This window comes from Haemaphysalis longicornis, unplaced genomic scaffold (assembly GCF_048455015.1).
Source record: "Haemaphysalis longicornis isolate Haplotype H1 unplaced genomic scaffold, Haemaphysalis longicornis Haplotype H1 scaffold_11, whole genome shotgun sequence".
NCBI classification, from domain to species: domain Eukaryota; kingdom Metazoa; phylum Arthropoda; class Arachnida; order Ixodida; family Ixodidae; genus Haemaphysalis; species Haemaphysalis longicornis.
The window spans coordinates 123,918,796-123,945,088 of NW_027526214.1; the positions used below are offsets into that span (position 1 = coordinate 123,918,796).

The 26,293-nt window shown below is 51.5% G+C and overlaps 1 protein-coding gene across 1 annotated transcript; it reads left to right on the forward strand.

The window, feature by feature from the left end:
- Positions 1-16,346: 16,346 nt before the first annotated feature.
- LOC144160901 (uncharacterized) lies at positions 16,347-18,411 on the forward strand. The gene has a single exon (XM_077692000.1). It carries the CDS (start codon positions 16,384-16,386, stop codon positions 18,409-18,411), a length of 2,028 nt encoding a protein of 675 aa, XP_077548126.1. The 5' UTR covers positions 16,347-16,383.
- The last annotated feature ends 7,882 nt before the right edge of the window (positions 18,412-26,293 follow it).

Sequence of the window (26,293 nt, forward strand, 5' to 3'; positions counted from 1 at the left end):
GGATCTTCTAAGGAAGCCAGCCAGCATAGGGCATGGTGGTCAGTGACCGCGGAAAAAGGACGTCCGTATAAATATGGGCGAAATTTGTTGACGGCCCATACAAGAGCCAGACATTCCCGTTCGGTAATTGAATAGTTCCGCTCGGAAAGTGACAAAAGGCGACAGGCGTACGCTATTACTCGTTCAAGGCCAGCGTGCTTCTGAACCAGTACGGCACCGATGCCGTGGCCACTCGCGTGTGTGTGGACTTCGGTCGGAGCGGAACCGTCAAAGTGCGCCAGAATAGGTGGATCTGTGAGACGGTCGACGAGGGTTGAAAAAGCGGCAGCTTGCACAGGGCCCCAAGAAAACAGGGTATCGTGCTTAAGCAAATCCGTGAGTGGTCTGGCAATTGCAGCGAAGTTCTTGACGAAGCGGCGAAAGTAGGAGCAGAGCCCTACAAAGCTGCGAACGTCTTTCACAGATCGAGGAACAGGGAATTCTTTTACCGCGCGGATTTTGTCTGGATCAGGTTGAACTCCGGTAGCGTCGACGAGGTGTCCAAGGATCTTGATTTGACGGCAGCCGAAGTGGCATTTTGACGAATTGAGCTGAAGTCCAGCTCTGCGAAAAACTGCCATTACGTCTGTCATGTGTCAAGGGCACCCCCTGAGAGGGGAGCGCATCAAACCTCCGAAAAACAGGAAAGAAACGAACAAAGGAACGGCCATTTGAAGTGCGCGCCAGGAGCGCGCCAATCAGCAAGCGCCAGCGCCGACGCACCAAGGAATCATCAGCAAAGGTGGCAGCACACTGGTCGGCCAATCAGGGAAGGCCACACATGGGACAAGTGGCGAGATGGCCATATAAGGACAGGGAAAGGGCAAGACAACGGGAGGCAAGAAACCGAAGATAACCAGGAGGCGGCCGGAGCACGTGAGCTTCAACGAACGAGCCAGGGGGACGCGGCCAGGCCATCGACCACGCCATCCGAGCCTGGGCAGGAGCGGGCCGACTTCGCATCGGCACCGTCATCCTATGCACCACGAACCTGCGTCTTCGTGGCCCCAGCGGCATCGGTCGGGCACCAGCGGCCAACGTCCACGCTCCGTCGACGTTCGTCTCGACGGCCCCGAAAGGCGACGTTCGTGCCAAGCCTACCTGAGACCTCCAGCGGCAGCAGCTACGAGGGGGTAGCCACCGAGGAAGCGCGCCGCCGAAGGGATGACCGCGCGCATCGAACGCCGGCATCAAGGACCTCCAGCGAGAGCGGCTACCAGGGGGTAGCCACCAAGGAAACAAGTCGGGACGCGCGGAGCCCACGCCGTCCAACGAGTGACCGCGCGCATCGAACGCTGGCACCGACGAAGCGAGACGAGGACGGCTACCACCGAGTCGCGGCCACGCCAGAGTGCGACACTTCAGCGCCGACGATGGGGTAGGCCAGTCCAATAGGGACGTAGTCTTAGGACACAACTAGGGAGTTGTGACTAAGTGAGATCACCTTGAGCATGATAGAATAAGTTGATTTGGACGAATTGTGTAGAACTTTATATTGTAGAGACCTTTGGGTTAGAGTTGAGTTGTATGTTGGGATTGTTAGTTAGAGATGTGAGTGTTTATCGTTTGTGTGTAGTTTAAATATTGAGTGCTTTGCGTTAAGACTTTTTTCAAGTGTACGTTAAATGTGTGTTATGTCAAACACGTCAACGGCTTCCCTGTGTCCATTGCTCCAAGCTGGTAAAGACAACCTCACCATGGGTTCACGTGACAACGTCAGAGAGGCGATGTAGGTGGGTCTCAAACGTGGGAGAAAAGACAATAACGTCATCCAGATAGCATAGGCATGTCGTCCATTTAAATCCATGAAGAAGCGAGTCCACCATTCTTTCGAATGTGGCTGGCGCATTGCACAGACCAAACGGCATGACCTTAAACTGGTACAGTCCATCTGGTGTCACAAAAGCGGTCTTTTCTCTGTCCATGACGTCGACTGCGATTTGCCAGTATCCGGATCTAAGGTCAATGGACGAGAAATACGACGGGCCATGCAGGCAATCGAGGGCGTCGTCAATGCCAGGAAGTGGGTAAACGTCCTTTTTGGTTATTTTGTTCAAATGTCTGTAATCGACACAAAATCGCTATGAGCCGTCTTTATATAAACCAATACGACTGGTGACGCCCACAGAGTCGACGATGGCTCAATAACATCTTTTTTCAACATCTTGTCTACCTCCTGCTGAATGACGACACGTTCGGCGTGGGACACACGATATGGACGGCGGCGAATAGGGGTCGCGTCACCAGTGTTAATGCGATGTATCACACTAGACGTCTGGCCCAAAGGACGGTTGTCCAAGTCGAAAATGTCCCGATAGGACGCTAAAAGACATCGGAGCTCATGGGCTTGCGGACGTGGAAGGTCCGACGCTATCATCTTCATAAAATCACTGGTAGTCGGTGAAATGTCCCGTTGGCCGTCCCGTTCACCGTCAGAGGCGTCAGTGGTCACAGCGGAAAGCTCGCATTTGGCCAGGGTGTTGAGGCCCACCTCCGTCATATCGGACATCTGCGACATGTTTTTAGCAGTAAAAATAGGCGAACACAAGAAAGAGGACAGGACAGGCGCTTCCAACATTGCATCGGACATAGCTGTTTACTTGTTGGATTGCAGTACATTGAGCTGCTAAGCTGAGCATTGATTGAATAACGTTTGTGCAGTAGGCTTTACCCTATCCCCGCAAATATCTGATGAGCAGCTACTACGCTTTTCCTGGCAGGATTATCGAGCGGAAATGTGTGGTTGTGCTGAAGACCGGTCTGGTGTTTCACCCTGCGAAAGGGTTTTACGGTTTGCGATAAAAAAATTTCAGTTGGTTTGATTTCCTTATTACGTATATTCGCTTTTTTTTTTGCTTTAGAATTTCTGCAGGTGTACCCGTCGCACAGGCCTATGCAGCTTACTGCGAAGCGTTGTACGTCAATTATCTGAAACAATACTTGCTCGCTAGAAAGGGTCATCATCATCATCATAAGCCTACTCAGGTCCACTGAAGGACAAAGGCCTCTCCCATTGACCTCCAACCGCTCGTGTCCTGCGCTGCTCGAGTCCACAGTTTGCCCCAGAATTTCTTTATTTCATCCGCTTTATCCGGTCCGTCTCTGACGTCAAAAACATGTGACTAGGGGGTCATGGTGACTCCAGAAGTATGGCTAATGCACGATCACGGATATCGTTGGAAAATCTAGGCGTGTTTCACGGTGAGCCCCAAACCGAAACTAGCTCGAACTCTCCGAAAATAAACCACAATAACTTTATTCCGGCACATACTTGGTGCGAATTGCCTAAAGTATTTCCTAAAAAACATTCTTTACACAAACGTAGGTGCCCATGCATGAACTCTTAAATCTTGGCCATCGTCCATTACATCGCAAGATGGGCTTGCTTTATTTCGCGTTACTGCTGCAGTTGTTTTGGCCTCCGCAGACCTCGCAGGATATTTTTTTCTTATTTCGGATTTTAAAAATTAAATACGGTATTAGCGACTGCATAAACGAAGAAAACCATGTTTATCTGCGCCCGTCTATGCAATGCAAACACAATCACAAGTTAAACAAATAAAAAAAGCGATTGCCTGCTACTTAGTAACCAATTAACTCAGGTGTGTAATATTCCTAAAATTTCAACTCGAGTTTTTTCTTGTCGTGTGCAATATTCACAGTACTCTTCGTAGGCTCAACTATCACCAAGCAGCTCAATGATTGGCGAAAAAGGGAGAAAGTTACACATTGATGTGACGATTCGGCGCGGAACTCAGAATAATGTAACGGTATTGCTGGCTTTGCAAACATTGATATTAGAAATCCATTAATATAACAATCTCATTTAAACCATTTTATGTCTAAAATATGGCAACTGAGTGCATGAACAAAGTACGGCACTAGTGAACACGACGTTCCGGCTTGGTTCTTGGCAATGACAGTCGCTTTTCCAATGAAGTAAAAACAAGGCAACAGAATGATAAAGTACCATAAGGAAAAACGTATATGTACCTCAAGTATTGATTGAGCACGTTCAAATCAATTAGGCGTTATAAATTGGTCCGTAGCCCCCCCTCCCACGGCTGTCTGCAAAGCCTCAGTATCGTTTACTCGGGAATTTCCAGTTTCAACTGAACGATAATTTGAACATGTTTGTCAACCTCGGATGACTTTCGCCTTCCGCCCATAAAACTGTAAAATAATGGAGAGTTCTGTTTGAAGCTACAGAGCGAAAAAGTTACAGGGCTGGTTGCCGATGCTGAGCCCATTCAATTGCATTCCCCTGTCTCTCGAGCAGTTTTTGTCTGCACGTTCAATCCCGTCAAGCTTAACTTGAATCAAGTTTTTTGGTGCACCGGCCAACTCAATAGGATAAATGATGCGTTGATTTCAAGGAAAATGGCAAGCGCAAGAAGTTTGTTTTTTTAGCCTACGGGTAATTATCGAAATATGATTATCTGACGACAACATTCACGTGTATTCAGTGATGCTACCACTCTGTGTGTGAGGAACCCAACGGATTAGACCCTGACGAAATGCAGTACTCAAAACGAAACTTTATTGTTTGTTTTATTGACAGACGATATTGCTGAAATGGACCACTGAACATCGCGGGACAAAACACTCACGTTTGTGCTGGTGAGTCCGAGGTCGCGGGTTCAGTTTATGGCCGCGGCAGCCGTTTTTCAGATGGAGGCGGAAAGCGAATATGCCCATACGTTCGAGATTTCGGCGCAGGTTGAAGGTCCCCAGGTGGTCAGAATTAATCCGGAGCCCTCCACTACGGCGCGCCTCATCGCCTGTGTAGCGTCGGCGCATTGACCCGAGTGAATCAATCAATACGCTCACGTGCAACAGGTTACATGGACGCAAAACAGAGTCCTACATGAATAAGAATAACGGAATGGTCAAAGCGGTCAGTTAAATTTGATGGGGTAAAATTATACACAACTGATTCAACACAACTGATCGCTGTGCGCTTTATCCGAATGAGTACACTGAACTTATCTGATTGTTGGTTCTTTCGTCTCGTTGGATCTTTCATCTGGATGGACATTCAGGCTCGATTGGACCTTCAGACTCGTTGGATCTTTCGTCTCGTTGGACATTCAGGCCGCAAGCGGCTCTGCCTGCACGATCAGCCCGCGGCGCGTTTCGGGTTGCAGGCAGCGCTGCGCGCAACGCCCGGACGGGGACTCGTCGCCGAAACCCGAATACCCGGACGATAGTCATGTGACGCTCCCTCCTAAACTTTTCTTTTCTCCATGGTTTCAAGTTCAACTGAGCGAACGAATTACGACAAACCGGCGGCGGTGGCGGACTGAACGCTCGGCCGGCTGACTCAGACGGAAGGTCGGCGAGCCGTGCAGTAGCGCAGTCAAGCCAAGTCATCTCCTGCTGACGTCACACGAAAACGCCACAGAAAATGGGCGAGGACGCAGAGAGGAGGACGGCATTTTCCAGTAGACTTTCTACTAAATAAATTCGCGTAAATACATTCAGAGTGGTCGAAACACGGTCTGTGGACTCCGGACTACAATTTGCGTTGGTAATCCCGCAATGCTTACATATCACTTCAGTGTCCCTTTAATCAGGTGATAGAAAAATCTTCCCAATATAATAAACGCCACATCATGGTATTCATAGACTATAAAAAAGCGTTTGATTCAGACGCCGCTGCAGTGCTGTTATCACTAGAGGACCAGGGAATAGAGAAACCCTACGGAATAAAGAAACCCTAGGGAATAGAGAAAGCCTAGAGGACCAGGGAATAGAGAAACCCAGGCGTCATTTTTTTTAATGGGCTTAGGCGTTGCGCTGCTGAGCACGAGGTCGCGGGTTCGATTCCCGGCCGCGGCGGCCGCTTTTCTGATGGAGGCGAAAAGCAAAAACGCCCGTGTGTACGAGATTTCGGCGCACGTTAAAGATCCCCAGGTGGTCAAAATTAATCCGGAGCCCTCCACTACAGCGCGCCTCATCGCCTGCGTTGCGTCGGCGCGTTAAACCTTCAAACAATCAATCAATCATTTTTAATGGATGTACGAGCAGGATAACCCTTCCCTTTATAAGCAAAGCGACAAATTCCCGTTGCGAAAAAAGGAATACAAAAGGGAGAGACCATATTGCGAAAACTGTTTACTGCATTTCCGTAGAGAGTATTCAGGAAGCTTGACTGTGGAAATTCAGGATTAAGGATAAACGGGGAATACTTGAGCTATTCGAGTTTTGCGAGTCTTGCTCAGCGAGGCAGCAGAGCGCGTTCGAAAAATGCTCGATCGGAAACTACGATCCGAAATTTCGGCCTGCGGCTGAAGTTAAATGTGAATAAGGCTAATATATAAGCATGCTTAAAGCGCCCTCTTCAGCATAGGTAGGTAGGGGTGCACTCGGCAAACAAGTATAATGAAAAGCGAGCTGCCTCTGTCACTAAAAAAATACATATACAACCAATGGGTGCTGTCGGTGATGACGCATGAGGCGAAAACATGGCACTTTGCTGTTAAGAGAACTCATGTCGGCTCAACGGGCCACGCAAAGAAATGATGCCCAAGCTTGGCAATGCTGTGCACAGGCCTCTGCATGTGCGCCCTGTGCACTGCTCACCCTGAACGCACTCTCTGCAGTGCTCCGTTACGCCGCGTAGAAGCCGGGCCAGTTGGTGCATTTGGAGCGAGTGCGCTGTCATTTCTTTCTTTCACTTCTCGTGTCTTCCCGTTTCGTCGATGGTTTTTCCAATACGCTGTGTAGTGCTGACATGTGAAAAAAATTGGCCGCGTATCTGCTCCTTTCGTTGCAAATGTCGCCAAAAGACGATAGTCTTTGTAGACATTTGCAAGGAAATGCCCCCCTTCGCTTTCCCGTTTACCTCTCATGCTGTTCCTGTTCCGTCGCGCTCATCCCAAGGTAAACACACTAAAGGTTTATGTCCACAACAGGCGCGGAAAGACGTAGACTAAGAAAGAAATACACAGGACGACGCGCTGTAAGCGCGTCGTCCTGTGTATTTCTTTCTTAGTCTACGTCTTTCCGCGCCTGTTGTCGATATGAATCAGCACCAACTCGCCCAACTTGCCATCTTGTTAAACTAAAGGTTTGCTCAAGGCGATTTGAATTTACCGCGTTCCACTGCTACAGGCGGGGTTCCTCGATGCCAGCGATGCAGTACGGCGGAGACGCGCGTGAATCGAGGCGGCTGACTTCAAGGTTTATAGAGCTGCGTTGTCGTGCTCCACGCGCGGTCCAAGCATAGCTTGAAACCTAGCTAGTGGAACATTCCTTCGCTGTTGCCGCGTGATTTCTCATATACCGCCAGGAGGCGCCGGTTTTCTGCAGTAGATGTAGAATATCATTTGCTATAGATAAACCAAGCATCCAGGAATTTTTCAATAAACCTGTAATGAGCACTGTAAATATCCCTTGTGTACTAATTTCCTGTCTTATATTTGTGTAATGTCTTGTCCTTGTTAAAAAAAGTTCACAAGTACGAATATATAAACCGGGATTCGACGTTTACATTTGGCTGTGAGTATATAATACCCCTGTCACACGGCAGATCCAATGGCATTTAGAGCAACTGTCATTAGCTGTTAATGACATTCGACTCGGCCGTGCGGGTCTACACGGCGAAACGAATGTCATTTGATTGTGATAGCGGTGACGATTAGAGAGCTCGCAAAACCGCAAAAATTACATTTCAAGCGCATCTAGAATGTTTTCACACGTAATATTTTTTTAAACGTAACAAAGGATTATTTTTAATAAAAAACAAGAAAACACCGATTTAAGTGACATCAGTAGACATCACGAGCCGACACAAGTCTGCGAAAAATCCGGATTAGGCTGGCGCGCGCACTGGGGACGAGATTTTTTTTATAGTACTTGTTTATCTTTCTTTATTTAGACAACAACACAAAGAAGAAAATATAAGTTTACTGACAGTTTTAGAAACAATATTCTCTGGTTGGTTACTAAATTTTTCTGTCTAGGGACGCGCTACTGCTGTCGAGGCTAGTCATTTGGCCACTAACTGAGGTCCGGGACCTCAGTTAGCCGCTAAATGTCATTCGCCTCAAATGTCATTCGGTATTCTCGTGTAGCGCCGAACTAATGTCATTTAGAGCGAATGACATTTGCTCTAAATGTCATGACATCTGCCGTGTGACAGGGGTATAAGACTATTGCGCAGTAAGCATTTTACTTTGGCCGGGTGGCTGAATCGAGTTACAGACAGACAGACGGGCAGACAGGCAGACATACAGACAGACAAAAATTTCTGGGTTTAAGTAGCCCAAGCAAGACTGTCGTCTTTAATAAAAACGCCTTTACCAATTTTGACATCACATTACGCGCCAGAATTCGCCGCAAGGTACAGACGAACGCGATTTGTGGCATATGGCCCTGGCGGCGGCTGCTCTGCCATTCGGGCCGGTGTTATAGTGAACTAGAATGCTTGGGTAGTGGAAAAACCAGCCGCCTCCGTGTGAGGCACTTAGTGTCAACCCTTCGAGGTGGCGCTCGCGTGCCCCGCCAGAGCGCCTTTTCGCCTCGGCGGGCCGGCGTGCGTCGGGGACAGTTTCCGCGGAGGTGAAGTTCTTCTTAGATGCGGAGCGTCTCTTGCTCAGGGGTATGTCCCGCGGCGTCGGCGTCCGCACTCACACTACGCATGCGCAACTCTCCTCCTTCCCGCTCTCCAACAACTGCGCGTTACTCTCTCCACTTCTCTCCCACCACCTGCTTGCGCTTCTCCTGCGTTCTCGCTTCTGCTCTCGCAGCGCATGCGCTGCTCTCCTCCTCTAGTCTCCTCTCCTTCAAGTGTGAATATAAAGCGGGTAGAGCGCTGCGCGCGGTCAGTGCAGCGCTTACTTCGGTTGACTCCGTTGATGCTTCCGATTAAGTGTGATGGAAGCAACAGTCCCGTCAGTGAGTGGGCTGACGCAAGCACGCTTCAGCATCAGCCCAAACACTAATAGCAACGTTACGTCCACTCAAGACAAAGCTGCGAAGAGAAGGGCCCGCGACGCTGAACGCAAACGCTTGAAGCGAGCGACGGACCCTGAACTTCGTCAGCGCGAAGCAGGTTCGAAGCGTCAACGTCGAGCAGCGGATCCTGAGCTTCGGCAACGTCAAGCAGCGTCGGTTCGAGAACGTCGAGCGGCGGTACCGGAACTTCGACAATTTCCCCCAAACACAACTACTAACACAACGGAACGCAACGGAACCCCCCGATGCTCCGCATCCTACTCAGGGTTCCCCTCGGGAAGATGGGGTAATTTTTTTTTTTTTCTAGTTTTGGGCGGCGGCCGATGGTTTCGCTCCGTGCGCGAGGCTGGGGCTAAGGAGCTGGGGAGCTGCGCACATTTAGTAGAAGTTAAAGGCCCAACCACATGCAGCGTACTTTCGGCGTTTTCTCGCGTGGCGACGCGAGCTGACGCGCCAGCAACGCTGATTTCTACGCCCGCCAGATATCGGCGCCGATGCAGCGCGAGAAAGCAGCGGTAAGCTGGCAACAGCGGTCAGGTTTTTCGTCCTTCTCGTGCTTTGGGGTCATTCCTTTCAGCAGAAGAGAATCAATTTCTTTTTAACTTGCGGTTATCGGCTGCCTTGAGACCAATAGCAAGCTATTTCTGTTCGAAAGCGCTCATTCATGTGTGGCTTGTTTGGTTTTCATCGGGGAGATCGGGTATTTGCGATAGCTTTCTTTTTAGTTAAAGGGACACTGAAGTGATATGTAAACATTGCGGGATTACTATCGCAAATTGTAGCCCGGAGTCCCTAGGCCATGTTTCGACCACTCTGGGCGCATTTACGCGATTTTATTTAGTAGAAAAATTAATTCGAAAATGCTGTCCTCCTCTCTTTACGCTCGCCCATTTTCTGCGGCGTTTTCGTGTGACGTCAGGAGGTGCCGAGCTCGCAATTGGCTGCGCTACTGCACGGCTCCCCGGCCTTCAGACAGAGTCAGTCGGCCCAGCGTTTCGTCCGCCGGCCGCCGACGGGTCGTCGCAGTTCGTTCGCTCAGTTGAAACGAAGCCAGGACACGTTTGTGAATGGAAGAATGTGCCTTTCTTTACTTGGTTAGTTTGTACACTGTATCTAGCTCCAAGTCAAGGTCGCTTCACACAAGCGCTCCACAAGCGCACATGCGACGCTTCGCTGACTGGTACGCCAGTAGGAAAATATAAGGCCTCTTGAAGGCGGGAGAAGAGTCAGCGAAGACAATATAGGTACTAAGGAAATAAAATCAACTGATATTTTTACCGTACAGCGTAAAACTAGGGTGCGGGAAGCACTTTTTTGCGCTGGGCGAACAACCACAGCGGTCAGCAGCACGACTACGCATCTGCGAACGCTCTTCCGTCTACGAAATGCAGTTGCTAGACGTGAGCTCTTGTGGAAACTCGGGGTACGCTTACTGCACGAGCGCAATACAACAAATAGTCACCTAAACTGCTTGAAATGCCAAAACTAAATAAAAGTGTAAACGTGTTGTAGAATATATACCTTATATTACCAAGGTCGGCTGCGCCGGTCTCGTGGCCTAGTCAATAAAGAAAGAAAAAGGTCTCGTGGCCTAGTGGTTTGGGGCGCTAGGTGTGTTGTCGCAAGTGTTTCGCAAGTCACGAGTTCGAGTCCCCGCGGGTACGTGCTTTTTTTTTTTTTTGTAAGTTAACTTTTTCGTTTTCTGCCGATGTTTTCCACATTGAGTTCACCTTTTTTTGGGGCCGCAACGTTCATGGCTCCACGAACTAGTTCACAGAACGCGCGCAGGCTGGCACTTGCGCGCTAGCGAGTTCTCGTTGGCGTGCTGTTGCCATAAGCACCGACTGCTTGCGGGCAGTGGGCACAGGCCAGAATGAACAGACCCTTGGCCTGGTGCGAACACGCTTTTTACGGTACAGGCATGAGTGAGGCAAGCTCCAAATATGGGGGAAAAGCGCATGACATTTGGGCGTCTGCGGGTACGCGGAGGGCGTCCATGCACTGCGTCCGGCTAGTGAATGCTACGATTCCAAGCCGTCCTGGGAGGCTTATCTTTATGCATTTTCACAGCTGACATTATGGCAGAAGCGCGGTACGATGATTACTGAGTTATTGAGAATGCCCATCCAACAACGCCACCAGTTGTGTTTTACAGAATCGAAACCGAAACCGAAACTTCTTTGGTTGCTCACCTTGGGCATCGTCCAATCACGGTGCCCGCTCCTCCTAACGTCACATCTTTAGTTGGTGCGGCCGCCGCAAACCGCGCATGGTAGTTTTTCTTATTTCGCGCTTTGTAAAATAATTACCGATTTGTCAACCGGATAAACGATTAAAAGTGTGCTAATTTGAGCCAGTCTACGCAGTCCAAGCAAAAACGGGAGCTTGACAAATTCACTTCAGTGTCCCTTTAAATAAGGGAGCTCTGGCTACGTCGCTTGTAGTATTAGCATGATGGGGCTTGGCTGCAAGATTGGTGCGTGAGGACCAAGCCTTATCAACGCCAGAATGCTAGCGGCGCATGCCATCCCATTCGTTGCTACCGTGGCTCGCGTAGGGTAGACCGAGGTTTTGCGATGGCTTATCTTGACTCAAATAAGGGGGCTATGGTTACATCGCTTGTAGTAATAGCATAACTGCCCTCGCATCCAAGATGGGTGCGTAAGAAACAAGCGCGAGTTACCACGGCTCAAATCTCTCAAACATGACCAAAGCAAATCACTCGACAATATTCGTTGCAGCTTTGTTAGGGTCCCACGCGTCTTTTTCTGGCGTGGTCGAGCGGTTGCGCGCTTGTGTGCTGGCGTTTTGTTTTTAAAATCCATGGTTTGAATCTTGGCGAAACCTCGTTTTTTTGCAATGAGGGTTCCACCGGCTTTGTTTTTCTTTTTCAAGCTAAACAAAGGGGGCCAGAGTGCCTTGCCGTTTGACCTACAAGTGACGTTCGACGGTACCCTCAGTATCAAGGCAGCCCCGAATTTGCTCACACTTTGAATACCTAGCAGTTGGTACATAGCATCAAGGTTAAATCAAGTAGCAAGTAAAGTTGTGCTAAGCGCGTATCTTACTTACTTTGTCCTTACTTACTCACTTATCCTATCTTACTTTGTTCAGATTTGACGGTAATGACACAATTATAAAAACGGATCAACAGGCTCGCTGATGTTAACAGCAGATGAGCGACCGACGTACGCGTGTGGTTTCGACCGATAGGGAGCAAACGTTCTGCGCTTCGGTACGGAATCCAAAAGACCACCCAAGATCAAAAAAACATTTTCGTCTTCACTGTAATGATCGAGAGTGTTCGCTTTCAGGAACGTAAACAATGACCACATGTACGTGTAAAAGCGTCCGCCTGCACGCGCACTTAGAGCACCGCGCCCAGCGCTAGCTTAACTAGGAACAGGATGGAAGACGAGCGTCTGCAGGCTCGCAAGAGAGTGTGGAGATTGAGAAGCGAGAACAGGTATGCAAAGGTATACTTCGTGCTTCAAGCTTCCCAGCGCGTACGTCATGCTCGCGCACGGAGCGAAACCATCGACCGCCGCGAAGCAGCGCGACCAGAAAAGACCAAAACAAATTTTGTCTTTACGAAAGGGTAAAGTCCTAACCACATGGTAAAGTCCTAACCACATGGGGGGGGCGCTGCGAGCGCGACATCGTATCGGATGGGCAGCTCACCGGCTCCGACAATTTTCGTTCGGCACCCCAGAGTACCTCTTCTAACGTCCTAAAAAATCTCTCCACCGTCACCGGAAGGTGATCCGGTTCATCTGGATACCACATTTCGGCAGGTGGGCCCCTCCAACATTTTTTACGGGCGATTTACGTCTCGACCACGCCGGAGGCGTCTTTAGGCCTAACGGCCATGGCGCCTCCCGGTAGAAAGGACGGCCGGCCCAGCACCGCAGCCGCAACCGTGGCGGACACCCAAACTGGATATGATCCTCACAGCATGGTTTGGACCTCCATCCCGACTTCGGACAGCCCACCGGAGTTGCCCCAATCCTTCAAGAGCGCCGCGCTTGCTGCCGCGGTCGCTCGTCGAGAGCAGGCGAGCTACGCACTTAAAGCTGCCTCCACCGACGCTGCGTCCCTGGCCACGGCTGCCGACCCGGACGCTGACGCCTGCTCTTCAACAATTTCGCCGCCTGCGACGCGCTCCGCGGGCCCGCAGCGGGGGAACAAGAGGTTTTTGTGGCATCCTCAACCCCTGCCGAAGCCGAAAGCAACGGACTTTGTCGTTGTGCTCAAACCCCGGACACAGCTGTCCCTCGCCAACGCTTTCCCCGAGAACGGGGCCGGTCGCGCGCTCATCGCCCACCTCGGAGCGACCGCGACACGGCTAGTCACTGTTGTGATGGTGCGGGAACAAAATCTCATCTTAGTTTACACCTCGCACCCGCACATAGCGGACAAACTTATTCGGTGAGTTTGCAGTTCCCTCACCCGCCGGACAGGTGCCCTTGTTTGGGTACTTGCGCGCAGACACTCATGACTCCTGTTATGGAGTAGTGACGGTGCGCAGCTCCGACACCGAAGCCGCACTTCGTGAGAGCCTTTACTGGCCTGAAGGCGAGATTCTACACGTCCGGCGACTGGGCACCTCTAATAAGGTGCGCCTCACCTTTTCCGGCAAGGTGAAGCCCAGGTACGTCTCCTACGACGCCCTGCTGATCCCGGTGCAGCCGTACAAGAAAACTGTTCCAGCCTGCGGTCGGTGTGGCTCTGTTGGACATCGACCCGACGCCTGTCCCGGCCCCAAACCTGACCTTTGTGGCATCTGCGGAAAGGCGGTGCCGCTCACGGATGGCGCCCGTGCCCCACATGAGTGTACGCCCAGGTGTGCTCTGTGTGCTGGTTCCCACGTCACCGGGGACCGGCGCTGTAAGGAACGCTACAGGGCGCCGCCACCCAAGCCGTCCACTCCTCCATCGGAAGGTCAAGCCGGCCGCAAGAAGCGAAAGCGTCGACGCCCACGGAAGCCGCGGAAGTCGGGCTCTCGGGAATCGCCGCAGGGGGCTCAGCCTCCTGCCACCAACACTGACCCGCCCCCGCGCCCTGGAGCGGTGGCTATCGGGCCTTCCCGGCGAGGCCCAACTCCGGACGGACCTACGGCCAAGAAGCCTAACACAGGGCAGGCTCCTCCCGCCCCATCCAAACCGAACCAGCCATCACCTGAGCTCAAACCCGCTGCCCAGGGGGATTCATCGTGGGCCGCCCGCGTTCGGAAAGGATCCCAGGTGAGCGGCTCGGGCGGGGCAGCCTTTTCGCCCACACCCTACGTGATCTCCCAACCCAAACCGCCAACCCCTTCCACTCCCACACGGGAACAAGTTGAATTCCGCAGGTTACAGGCCCAAGTTGCCTCGTTAACGCAGATGGTGGAGGCGCTTGTCAACCGCTCGTCCTCACCTAATTCGGCACCACTCGGGCAGGCGCCGGAGGCGATGGATAGTTCCCCCTCCGAAGACAGGGAAACCGCTGCGAACCTCGGCCCGCTTGAGGAGCGCCTAAGCAACCTAGAGGCCCAGATGGCGTCCATAGGGACCATGATCGAGAATCGATTGGCGGCCGCCCTCCAAACCGCTTTTGACCGCATCCCGGGCAAGATAGCGGCCCAGATGTCCCAACTCACTGTTAGCACCCGCCGTCCTAAGCTTAAGCGAGGATCTCGTTCTCAAGCATCCCGGCCCCTTTCCAAGGTGACGGAGGTAGACGAGCAGTCTAACAGTTCGACTGCGACCTCGGAAGTGAGCACCGGATCGAGCAGCGGAGCCCCTATGCAGCCCTTTGCTCTCCTGGAGGCCCCCCACACGTTTAGTTCTAACGATGGCGGGCAACGGCCCTAGATCGCGCTGCGACCGTGCAAATTCGGCTAATTTTACAATCCTACAGTGGAATTGCCGCGGATTTAAGGCACGCAATAAGCGGGCTGCTCTCCGGCTCCACTTAGAAACCTATCCGCAGTTGCCCGCGGTAGTGGCCCTTCAGGAGACGGGCGAGCACGTAGCTTTCACAAATTATACCGTGTACCAAAGGGATTCACAAACCGCACTCTGCGTACATCGAAATTACACCGCCAAACTTGCGGATCTCGACTGCGATCCGCTTTATTCGTACGTTATGGTGACTATCCTCCCGCTTAGGAAGCAAGATCCGTCCCTACACATCCTCAACATCTACAGTTCTCCCAAACTGCCTAACGTAACTTACACTGATGTGTTTACCAAAGCCCTTACGGTGGCAGGTAGGGAGCCGCTTGTCATTGTAGGGGACTTTAATGCCCCTAGTCCTCACTGGGGTTACCGTAAGGAGGAACGGCGTGGTAGAAAGTTGGCGGAACTTATTTCCACCTTGGGCCTCACTATCCAAACGGACCCCGCACACCCAACCCGCATTGGCAACTCTGTAACTCGGGACACATGTCCTGATCTCACACTTACCAAGCACATCAGACATGCAGAATGGCTCAACACCGATGAAACCCTCGGCAGCGACCACTGCATTCTTCTCACTACAATTCGGACGCATCCCCTTACCCGTCCCCATCAACAAGCGAAACTTCCGGACTGGAACAAGTTCCGTTCGGAGTACACGACTTCGGCCCCCATAGCTCAACAAGGCTACGCCACTTGGTCTCAACACCTTGTGACGTCGCTTCGCCAAACTGAGCAGACGGTTCAGCTCTCAGAGGCCACGCCGGCGGTGGATAAACATCTACTGCATATCTTGGAGGCTCGGCGTAGCCTTGTCCGCCGTTGGCGCCGACAGAAGCATAACCGTAAGCTCAAACTCCGCATAGCAGCCCTCACTCAGGAAGCGGCCGAGTACGCGGCCCAGCTCGCTGACTCCAATTGGGTAGAACGCTGCAACAATGCCGCCAAGCATATGTCCAACCGCAGCACGTGGCGTTTCTTCAGGGCTCTCATCGACCCTAGCCAAACGCGCACAGAAACGCAAAAACATCTTCAACGTGCGCTCCACGCTTACGCTGGTGACGCAGATAAATTGGCACAGGCTCTTAGGGATAAATATATCTGTGGCCCGCAGGACTCCATCGAACCGGCGTTCTCATATGCAGGCTCGGAGAACGCAGGCTTGGATCGTTGCTTTGAACTCCATGATCTGAAGGCGGCCCTGTCGAAAATGAAGCGAGGAACGGCGCCGGGTCGGGATCAAGTGACTGTTAAGCTTCTAGCCAACCTCCCAGACCCAGCATACCTTCACCTCCTCGACTACTTCAATCAAATTTGGGAGGGGCGCGAACCGCTACCAATTGATTGGAAAACGGCTCTGGTAACTTTTATTCCCATACCGGGCAAGTCTATCAACATAGAAAATCTACGCCCCATTTCGTTAACCTCGTGTGTGGGGAAGCTTATGGAAACAATGGTTAGGGATAGGCTTTCCGATTACCTCGAGGCCCAGCACACTTTTGCCGACACTATGCACGGCTTTCGTCCACATCGCTCTGCTCAGGACATTCTCCTACAACTCCATCGTGACGTCATTCAGCCGATCGAGCATCCAAGTAACGATAAGGTAGTCCTCGCCTTAGATCTTAAGGGGGCTTTTGATAACGTTACCCACAAAATCATTCTTACCCATCTTTCCCAAACGAACTGTGGGTATAATGCTTTCAGGTACATCCGTCAGTTCCTGACTGAACGGCAGTCGTACCTCCGCATTCAAGGCAAGGAGCATGGCCCATACCCTCTGGGTACTCGAGGAACACCACAGGGAGCGGTCCTCTCTCCTCTTTTGTTCAATCTCGCCATGGCTCATCTCCCCCCACTGCTGAAGGATATACCCGGCGTACGGCACGCTCTGTACGCCGACGATATCACGCTGTGGGCAACCCAGGGTTCCCTTGGCAGCATTGAGGCCAGCCTGCAGCATGCAGCATCGGTCGTAGATGAATACGCGCGCCGCTGCGGCCTCGAATGTTCCCCTGAAAAATCGGAGTACGTGCATCTTCGCCCCAAACCAAAAGATACGACTCAAATCGCACTTTCCTTGCGAACCGGGCCAATCCCGGAACGCGAAGAAATCCGTGTCTTGGGACTCTTCATACACAAGAGCAGGAAAGTCGACACAACCCTGCGCAAGTTACGTATGGTCGGGGATCAAGTGGGCCGCATGGTCCGTCGGGTCTCAAACAAGCGGGGGGGTCTCAGAAGCCGCGATGCTTTGCGCCTCGCCAACGCTTTCGTGACCAGTCGGATCCTATATTCGACACCCTACCTACGTTTGCGCAAATGTGATGTGCACACGCTCGAAGGCATTCTCCGCAAGATATACAAGCGCGCCCTCGACCTCCCGATCTCGACGTCTAACCAGCGTCTTGCAGATTTGGGCATGACCAACACGTACGGAGAACTCAAAGAGGCCCATCTCCATAACCAGTACCTGCGGCTTACCAAGTCGCACGCAGGGAGATGCCTCTTACAACGCCTCCACATCTCCTACACATATCAGGCAGAAGAGCGAACCCCGATCCCAGAGGACTGGCGTGGTGCGTTGGATATCCAGCCTCTACCCCAAAATATGGCTAGGGGTACTCACGAAGGCAGGCGAACTGCGCGGGTTACAGCCTTGCAAGGACGCTATGGGTCCCGGCCTGGAGTATTCTACACGGACGCGTCTGGCCCTCACCACGGGGGGTGGTACACGGCAGCCGTAATCCATCAAAACGTGCCTGTTCAAGGGCTCACTTTTCGAGCACCTGACATTTCTCATGCGGAGGAAGTCGCCATAGCTCTCGCCGCAGCAGACCCCGCATCTCGGATCATTATTACCGATTCGCGGAGTGCGTGCCAAAATCTTACCAAAGGTCGCATCACCATTCGCGCTGCTCGAATCCTTAAGGGCTGTTATTATATGGACCGCCCAAATACACGTTCCGTCATCTGGACTCCAGCTCACGCAGGACTAGGTGGTAACGAGGCTGCCGATGCCTCAGCCCGCGCGCTTGATTCCCGGGACCCTCCTCGCCCTCCATCTCTTGACGATCCAGAACCTAACCCGGTCAGCTCATTTCGCGACATCACAGCGATGTACAAATTGAACAGGCTCCGATTTCCGCCTCCGGCGCCGGGCCTGACTGAGGCTGACGAGCGCTGGCTCTTACGGCTATACACTAACACGGTATTGTGCCCGGCGATACTCAAGCACTTCAATCCGGCCTTCTCCGGGGAATGCCCACACTGTGACCATCCGTTTGCGGATACTTTTCACATGGTGTGGGCATGCCCATCCAACCCGGCGGTCCCCCCAATCACGTCCCCTTCCCCCCCTACCCGTGAGAGCTGGGAGGCTGCCCTGCGCGGCTGCTCGACCTTGGAGGGCCAACGAGCCCTCGTGGCCAGGGCGCGCGCCGCCGCGGAAGCCACAGGGGTCCCGGACTAGGGACTCCTCCTAGAGTTTGTACAGGGTCGGCCCTTAAGGCTGCCCCTATCTCTCACTTGTATATAGACTTAATAAATGTTTTTCACCACCACCTAACCACATGGACGCGAAATCACGCTTCGCGCGGGCGTCGGCGTCGTTCGGCGGCAACGCGCAGACACGGGCACTTTAAATCGCGATTGAAGTGAATCGCGATCGAGAAGTTGCACCGGTTGCATTCGTGTACGCCAGATAGCGCCAGATGGCCCGCTTTCCTGGGCCCCTACGGGATATGGCTTGGGAATACGCCCGGCCGATGGTTTCACTCCGTGCTCGAGGCTGGGGCTGCGGCGCTTGGGAGCTGACGCACATTTAGTAGAAGTTAAAGGCCCAACCACATGCAGCGTACTTTCGGCGTTTTCTCGCGCGGCGACGCGAGCTGACGCGCGACCAACGCCGATGTCTACGCTCGCCAGATATCGGCGTCGACGCAGCGCGTGGATGAGGAGGAATAACTTCATTATTTGCCCAGGATGAGGTCAAGGGTGGGGTTGGTTGTAAGTCCCTTGCCCCCCTCTTCAGCCATCGGCCAGGAGCCTCTGCTCCTCGGCGGCGGCTTCGGCCACCCGGACAGCCCAAGACTGTGACTCTGCGTCCGAGCTGAGCAGCATCGTCTCCCACTGCTCCGGTGTATTTATCATTCTTCTTGCTTTATCTGTGGTGGTGATGGCAGGACAGGCCCATAGCATGTGGATCAGGTCAGCCCTTCCTGTGCAGTTTCTACATCTGTCGCTGTGCAGTTCTGGATAATAGTGATTGTACAGTACGGGGTTGGGGTACATCCCCGTCTGTAGTAGTCTCCACGCAACTGATTGTTTTTTATCTAATGTTTTGTGCGCCTCTGGGTATTTTAGCCTCGCCAGTCGGTAATGATCGATAATTTCTCTATAAGGGACCATGCGTTCAGTGCCGGTTCTGGGCGAGGGCTGCTCCTTGGTGCTTCTTGCGCGAGCTCGGCCGGTTAGTCCTGGAGCTAGGTTGTGAGCGTCCTCGTTGCCGAGTAGGGCTGTGTGAGCTGGTGCCCATACTAGTTGTACTCTTCTGAGCCTTTCTCCGCTATATCCGTTCATAATTTTCAGCGCTTCAGGAGATATGCGCCCTCTTGAGAAGTTTCTGATTGCGGTCTTGGAGTCACTGGTTATATATTTTCCTTGGGTGGATGCTAGCGCCAAAGCAATGGCAACTTCTTCCCCAGTCTCAGGTGGGCTTGCGCGGACTGAGCCTGAGGTTATCAGGTGGCCGTTCTGGTCAACCGCCGTTATTGCCGCGGCCATGCGGTCCGAGTATTCAGCAGCATCGACGTATATCGCCTCCCTGATTTTTCCAAAGCGCTTGTGGATAGCTTTGGCTCTTTCTTGCCTGCGCGCTTGGTTATGCACTGGGTGCATATTCCTGGGTAAAGGAGGAATGTGCAAATGTGTTCGTGCTTCGGGGGGAACTTCAACTTTATTTCCATGTTGCGAATCATAACCAATGCTTAGTGATCGTGTTTGAGAAATTTTAGCCATGGTAACACTTGTTTCTTACGCACCCATCTTGGATCCGAGGGCAGTTATGCTATTACTACAAGCGATGTAACCACAGCCCCCTTATTTGAGTCAAGAAAAGTTATCTCAGAACCTCGGTCTCCCCTACGCAAGCCACGGTAGCAACGAATGGAATGGCGTGCGCCGCTAGCATTCCGGCGTTGATAAGACTTGGTCCAGGAGGGTATGCTGACGGGCCAGTTGGTACATTGTTTAGACTAAGAAAAAACAGCGCAAACGACGGAACGAAGAAGGGTAAGACTAAACCACAGGCGCTGGCGAACAACTGAGCGTTTTATTGCAGCAGAAAACATTTATATATAAAAAGGAAAACAACAGAAGGACCGATAAAGACCTAGGAGATATCACATGGGAAAAAAACACGATGTCTCGTAAAAGGCATGATCCGCCACGTGCCGATACAAAGTCTAATGTTCAAGATAGGTACAGCATTTCCTTTTCCAGAAGTGAAACTGATGGCTCACTTATACAAGCACCTCCTTTCTTCTTACGGTCCACTTACGGTACTTACGGTCCACATTTGTTGAGTATGCTGGGGACCTATACAACCAGAAGGAAGGCGTATGTACTGGATCGTGCCTGGCTCCTGTATTGAGCGATTTGTTCCTTGCCAGCGTGGACAGGCAGTTGCAGAGTGTCATTCCTCAACATGGTGTTTTCAAGGTATTTCGCTTTGTCGACGATTTCCTGGTGATGTTTGAGGTTGACAAAACGACGATCAACGAAGAGGCTCAAGATATTTTTGCTACGTTTGAGTGCCACCTGGAGCCTTTTGTACTAACCATTGAATTACCCTCTGACGGCCAGCTGAGGTTCCTGGACCTTGCGTTGACGTTCAGTAATGAGCACACGTGCTGGGAATATGCGACTAGGTCCCAAAAGGGCCTTTTACCGTTCAGTTCGGCGCACAGCAAGCTTGTCAAGAGGGGAGTTGCCATGGGAGTTCTCAGAAAGGCTCTCAACAGGTCCTGTCCCGATCAGGTACAACATAGTTTCGACGCCCAGGTCCGCCGCCTGAACTCTGCCGGCTGCCCTAGTGACCTTGTGTGCGCTTTAGCGTCGAGGTTGTTGCGCGCGCTTTTCTCAACAGTTCCAGAAAAAAGCCCTCAGAAGGAGCGACAAAAAACAGCGGTGATTCTGTACGTCCACGGTGTCAGCCATGCCCTCAAGAAGATTGTAAGCAAAGCAGATGTTCGGCTCGTATTCTCTGCACCTAAAAAACTGGGCCGATTGTGCAAGTGGATCAACGCTGAAACACCGAAGGCAAGCCCAAGCGTGAAAAATCACATGACACGCTATGTTGAATATGCGGAAAATGTCGTATACGAAATTCTATTGTCACCGTGTGGCCGCACTTACATCGGTCAGACAGGCCGCTGCCTCAATGATCGCCTGAGGGAGCATGCCAACAATGTAAGGACGTCATCAAGTACCACCTTGGCAACGCATTTCGCTTCCTGCGGCTGCGCCCCCCTCTTCCATGACTGCGTGATTCTCGCACGGTGTCCTGGACGAAGAGAGCGGCAAATCTTTGAGGCGTTCAAGATCAAGATCAAGAAGAAAGGAGGTGCTTGTATTAGTGAGCCATCAGTTTCACTTCTGGAAAAGGAAATGCTGTACCTATCTTGAACATTAGACTTTGTATCGGCACGTGGTGGATCGTGCCTTTTACGAGACATCGTGTTTTTTCCGATGTGATATCTCCTAGGTCTTTATCGGTCCTTCTGTTGTTTTCATTTTTCTATATATATGTTTTCTGCTGCAATAAAGCGCTCAGTTGTTAGACAGCGCCTGTGGTTTAGTCTTACCTTTCTTCGTGCCGTCGTTTGCGCTGTTTTTTCTTAGTCTAAAGGCTTGGTCGTCAAGCACCAATTTTGCAGCCAAGCCCCATCATGCTAATACTACAAGCGACGTAGCCAGAGCTCCCTTATTTAACTCAAAAAAGCTATCGCAAATACCCCATCTCCCCGATGAAAACCAAACAAGCCACAAATGAATGAGCAATTTCGAACAGAAATAGCTTGCAATTTGTCTCAAGACAGCCGATAACCGCAAGTTAAAAGGAAATTGATTCTCTTCTGCTGAAGGAATAACCCCAAAACACGAGAAGGACGTGAAACCCGACCCCTGCTGCCCGCTTTCCGCTGCTTTCTCGCGCTGCGTCGACGCCGATATCTGGCGAGCGTGGACATCGGCGTTGCTCGCACGTCAGCTCGCGTCGCCACGCGAGAAAACGCCGACAGTGCACTGCATGTGGTTGGGCCTTTAACTTCTACTAAATGCGCGTCAGCTCCCAGCGCCGCTGCCCCAGCCTCGCGCACGGAGCGAAACCATCGGCCGCCGCCCAAAACGAGAAAAAAAAAATTCACGTCGCATGAAGTCGCGCACGAAGAGAAAGTGACGTCACGCTGGGACGTCGCTGTTTGAAGGGGGTGTTCTTGTATTACAGCGCACTACAAACAGGACACAGGGAAGGACGCAGACACAGCGCTGTCTGCGTGGCCGGCCTGTCTGCGTGGCGGGGGGTGTGGCCGGCCTGGGCCCCTGCGGGATTAGTTTGGGATTGGTTTGGTCGGAAGAAAGAAAACGGAGAGGAGCGTGTTTCGAAGGGTGAGACAACGAAACCTAGCCATCCTGATGTCCTAGCTCGGGGCTACACCACCTCGTGTCACAAGCGCAGACACCGAAACAAACCGGCATGTGAGCTTAGTGATTCCCATTTATACAGATTTAAATAAAAAAATTGGCCGCGTATCTGCTCCTTTCGTTGCAAATGCCGACAAAGGACGATAGCCTCTCGTCGGCATTTGCCAACTAAATGCCTCCCTTTACTTTCCCGTTCACCTCTCATGGTGTTCGTCTCCCGTCACGCTCTTCCCAAAGTAAACACACTAAAGGTTTGCTCAAGTCAATTTAAATTTACGCGCGCGTTCCACTGCTCCAGGCCGGGTGCCTCGATGCCAGCGCTGCCGTACGGAGGAGATGCGCGTGACTTGAGGCGCCCTCCTTCAACTTTTATAGAACAACGTTTCCCTACTCCACGTGAATTCCAAGCAGAACGTAGACCCCATCTGGTAACTGTTGCCGCTTGATTTTTTAACATGCCGCTAGAAGCTGTAGTGGCGCGGGCGACAGCAGGCGACGGACTGAATGTTTTTTCTTTTCTGTAGTGGATGCATTTCATTTCGCAAAAATCAAGGAACACTGTAAATATCACTTATGTATTAATTTTCGGTATTATATTTGCGTAATGTCTTGTTCTTGTTCAACAATGTTGAGAAGTATAACGTTACACCAGACATAGGCGTTTAGATTTAGCTGTGAGTATATAAGACAATTGCGCAGATATAGTTTCACTTTGGCCGGGTGGCTGAATCGAGTCACAGACAGACAGACAAACAGACATACAGACAGCCCAAATTTTTAAATTTCCTTTCTAAATTACATTTATTCATTCATTCATACATAGAAAGGATGGCACTCTGGCCTGTTGGGGGAAATAGGGTAAGGGGTTCCGGGTCGATAAAGTTTAAGTTCTATTGACGAGGTAAGCCTCCTTCACGAAGGCCCACAGTCCGAGTAGCACGTCGTTGGCGTTATTCCTTGTATAGAGCCAATACTGCTGAGATGTGACGCCAGAGGGCTTTTGCCTTGCTCGGATTCCTTCTAGGACCCTACAGGACCACAGCAAGTGACTGATTGTCAGTCTATTTTGGTGGCACAGGGAGCACAGAAGCCGGTCTGGCGGAACTTGTGTGTTCTTGTGTTGGTGGTAGTGTTCCCAGCAAGCTACGATGTCTTCCGTAGGGGCGTAACCTGTGCGGCCCTTTGTTAGAATAACTTGTGCAGCTCGTGGGATGTTGCGGGGTATCAGGTGCTGTAGCTCTGGAATTGTTGCTCTGAGTTCTATCTTGCTTTCTTGTCGAAGTGTCTTCCTGCGTTCCTCAGCAGAAGGGTATTGTGAAAGAGAAGGCGCTGCAGTCTCCGAGGGGTGGTTGAGAATTATCTCCCTCGCGAGCCTATGGGCCTCCTCATTCCCGGGGTTACCTGTGTGGCCAGGTATCCACTGAACTAGTATGTCGATGTTATGGCCACAGAGCTCTTTTATACGATGAGGCGTAGTGTGTCGTCGTGGCGGAGTGCATAACGCTTTGATGGCTTCGAGGCTATCCGTGAAGATTATAACTCGAGTTGTATTTTCAGCTATAACGTCTGGAATCTTGATCTTGATTGATGGTTTAACGCGCCGACGCAACTCAGGCGATGAGGCGCGCCGTAGTGGAGGGCTTCTGATTAATTTTGACCGCCTGGGGATCTTTAACGTGCGCCGAAATCTCGTACACACGGGCGTTTTTTTCTTTTCGCCTCCATCAGAAAAGCGGCCGCCGTGGCCGGGAATCGAACCCACGACCTCGTGCTCAGCAGCAGAACGCCTTAGCCACTGAGCCACCACGGCGGGTCATAACGTCTGGGATCATGTGGCCACCTAGGAGGATGGCTTGCAGTTCGAGTTCAGTGGTGTAAATGAGATACTTAATTGAGAAACACTTCGTGCTCGTTCGGCTTAGGTCGGTTGCAGCCACTCCTATCAGGACAGCGAGCTTCGACCACGGACCAATCTGTGTAAATAGTAGCGCCTGTTGATTGCACATTACACGTGAGGGTCACTTGTGTCTTTCGTTGATGAATGTGGCTAGTCTTGTGGGTCTTTGTTGGTAACGTCTTCGAGTGGGTAACCAGTACATCTTCCCATGGAGGTATGGTTGGTTCGAACACTGTAGCTTTGAAGGAGTGGTCGTCGAGTTCCAACAGACGTTGACCTTAGGGTGTGAGTAGGCGCTTGTCGTGGTTCGTTTGTGTCCGGTGAGTTACAATTTTATGGAGCGGAGGAAGGTGGCTGTACCGGTATAGCTCTTCTATTTTAGCATGGTGGGGTAGCCCGGTGATTACACTCAGGGCCTGCAGGTACAAACGTTCCAATTTGCTCATCTGCACTTGAGTAAGGTGGTCGTGAAAGGTTCCGTAACAAGCCTTCGATACCAGAACTGCCTCCACTAGTGTACGTGCAACGTTGTTTTTGGCGCTCCCAAACTTGTTAGAGATGCTCTTGATCAAGTTTAGTAGTTTCTTCCACGTTGGTCTCAATTGGCCAAGCCATGTTTTGCCTCCACCTTGGGTATGTATCGGTATGCGAAGGATTCGGATCCAACCGTCAGAGGGTTGTTTAAGGTGCGACCCTGCAGTGTGAGGGCCACCTTTCCTTTTTCGATTAAGTAGCCATCTACCATCAGAAAGTGTATTTTTTCAGGTGAAACTTGCACGCCAGTGGGGCCAGTTGTCTGTTCAACTATGAGAAGTGCATTCTGGAGTTCCTCACATGCCCGTTCAGTACTTTCGTAATCGCCTGATTCTGTCCACCGAGTTATATCGTCCGCATATATTGTAAAACGTACAGTGGAATCCTTCTTAAGCGCTATGGCAATTCGTCTCATTACCACGTTGAATAGGCTCGAAGAAATTACCGATCCTTGTGGTACGCCGACATTATTACTGCACACTCGTGAGGTTGAGTTCCCATTATGTACCTCGTATGCACGGCCACATAAGAAGCTTTTGATGAAGTTGACCATTCGTTTCCCTGGGTAGGCATCTTTAAGAGCACTCTGAACGGCTCCATGAGTGACGGTATCGAATGCCTTTTTCAAATCTACGGCGACGAAAATGGGCGGTATTTTTCTTTTATGATTGCCCAAAATCCTTCGAAGTAGAAAAAGGCTGTCAGAGGTGCCCATGTTTGGGCGGAACCCGGTTTGTGCAGGGGGAAAGAAGCTGGTGGACTCTTCCAGGTGGTGGTTCAGACGATTGATACACATTCTTTCAATGAGTTTGCATATGGTGGGGGTCAAAAAAACTGGCCTCAAGTTAGTTACTGTGCTAGGATCTTTGCATGCTTTAGGAATCGGCGTGATGACGGCATACGTCAGATGTGGTGGCAAGTGGGCAGTGACCCATATGTGGTTTATCGATTTAAGAAGGGCTTGTTTACTGTCCTCGGAAAGGTTTCGAAGAGTTGTCAATGTAATACCGTCTTGCCCAGGTGAACTTCTGACCCGGACTTGATCCAAAGCACGGACTAATTTGGCCATCATGAGCGGACTGTCTAGAGGGTTAGTCTCATCTACATCAAAATCCAGAGCATAGACAGAGTCAGGAGGGGGTGAAGCGGGTTGAGGAAAGCAGGCTTGTGCAGCCTCGTGCGTGATTTCCATGATCGATTTGTTTTGCTTGAGTGCAAT

Coding starts and splice junctions, on each gene's coding strand:
- LOC144160901 (XM_077692000.1), top strand. CDS start 16,384: ATGGAAACAATGGTTAGGGATAGGCTTTCCGATTACCTCGAGGCCCAG.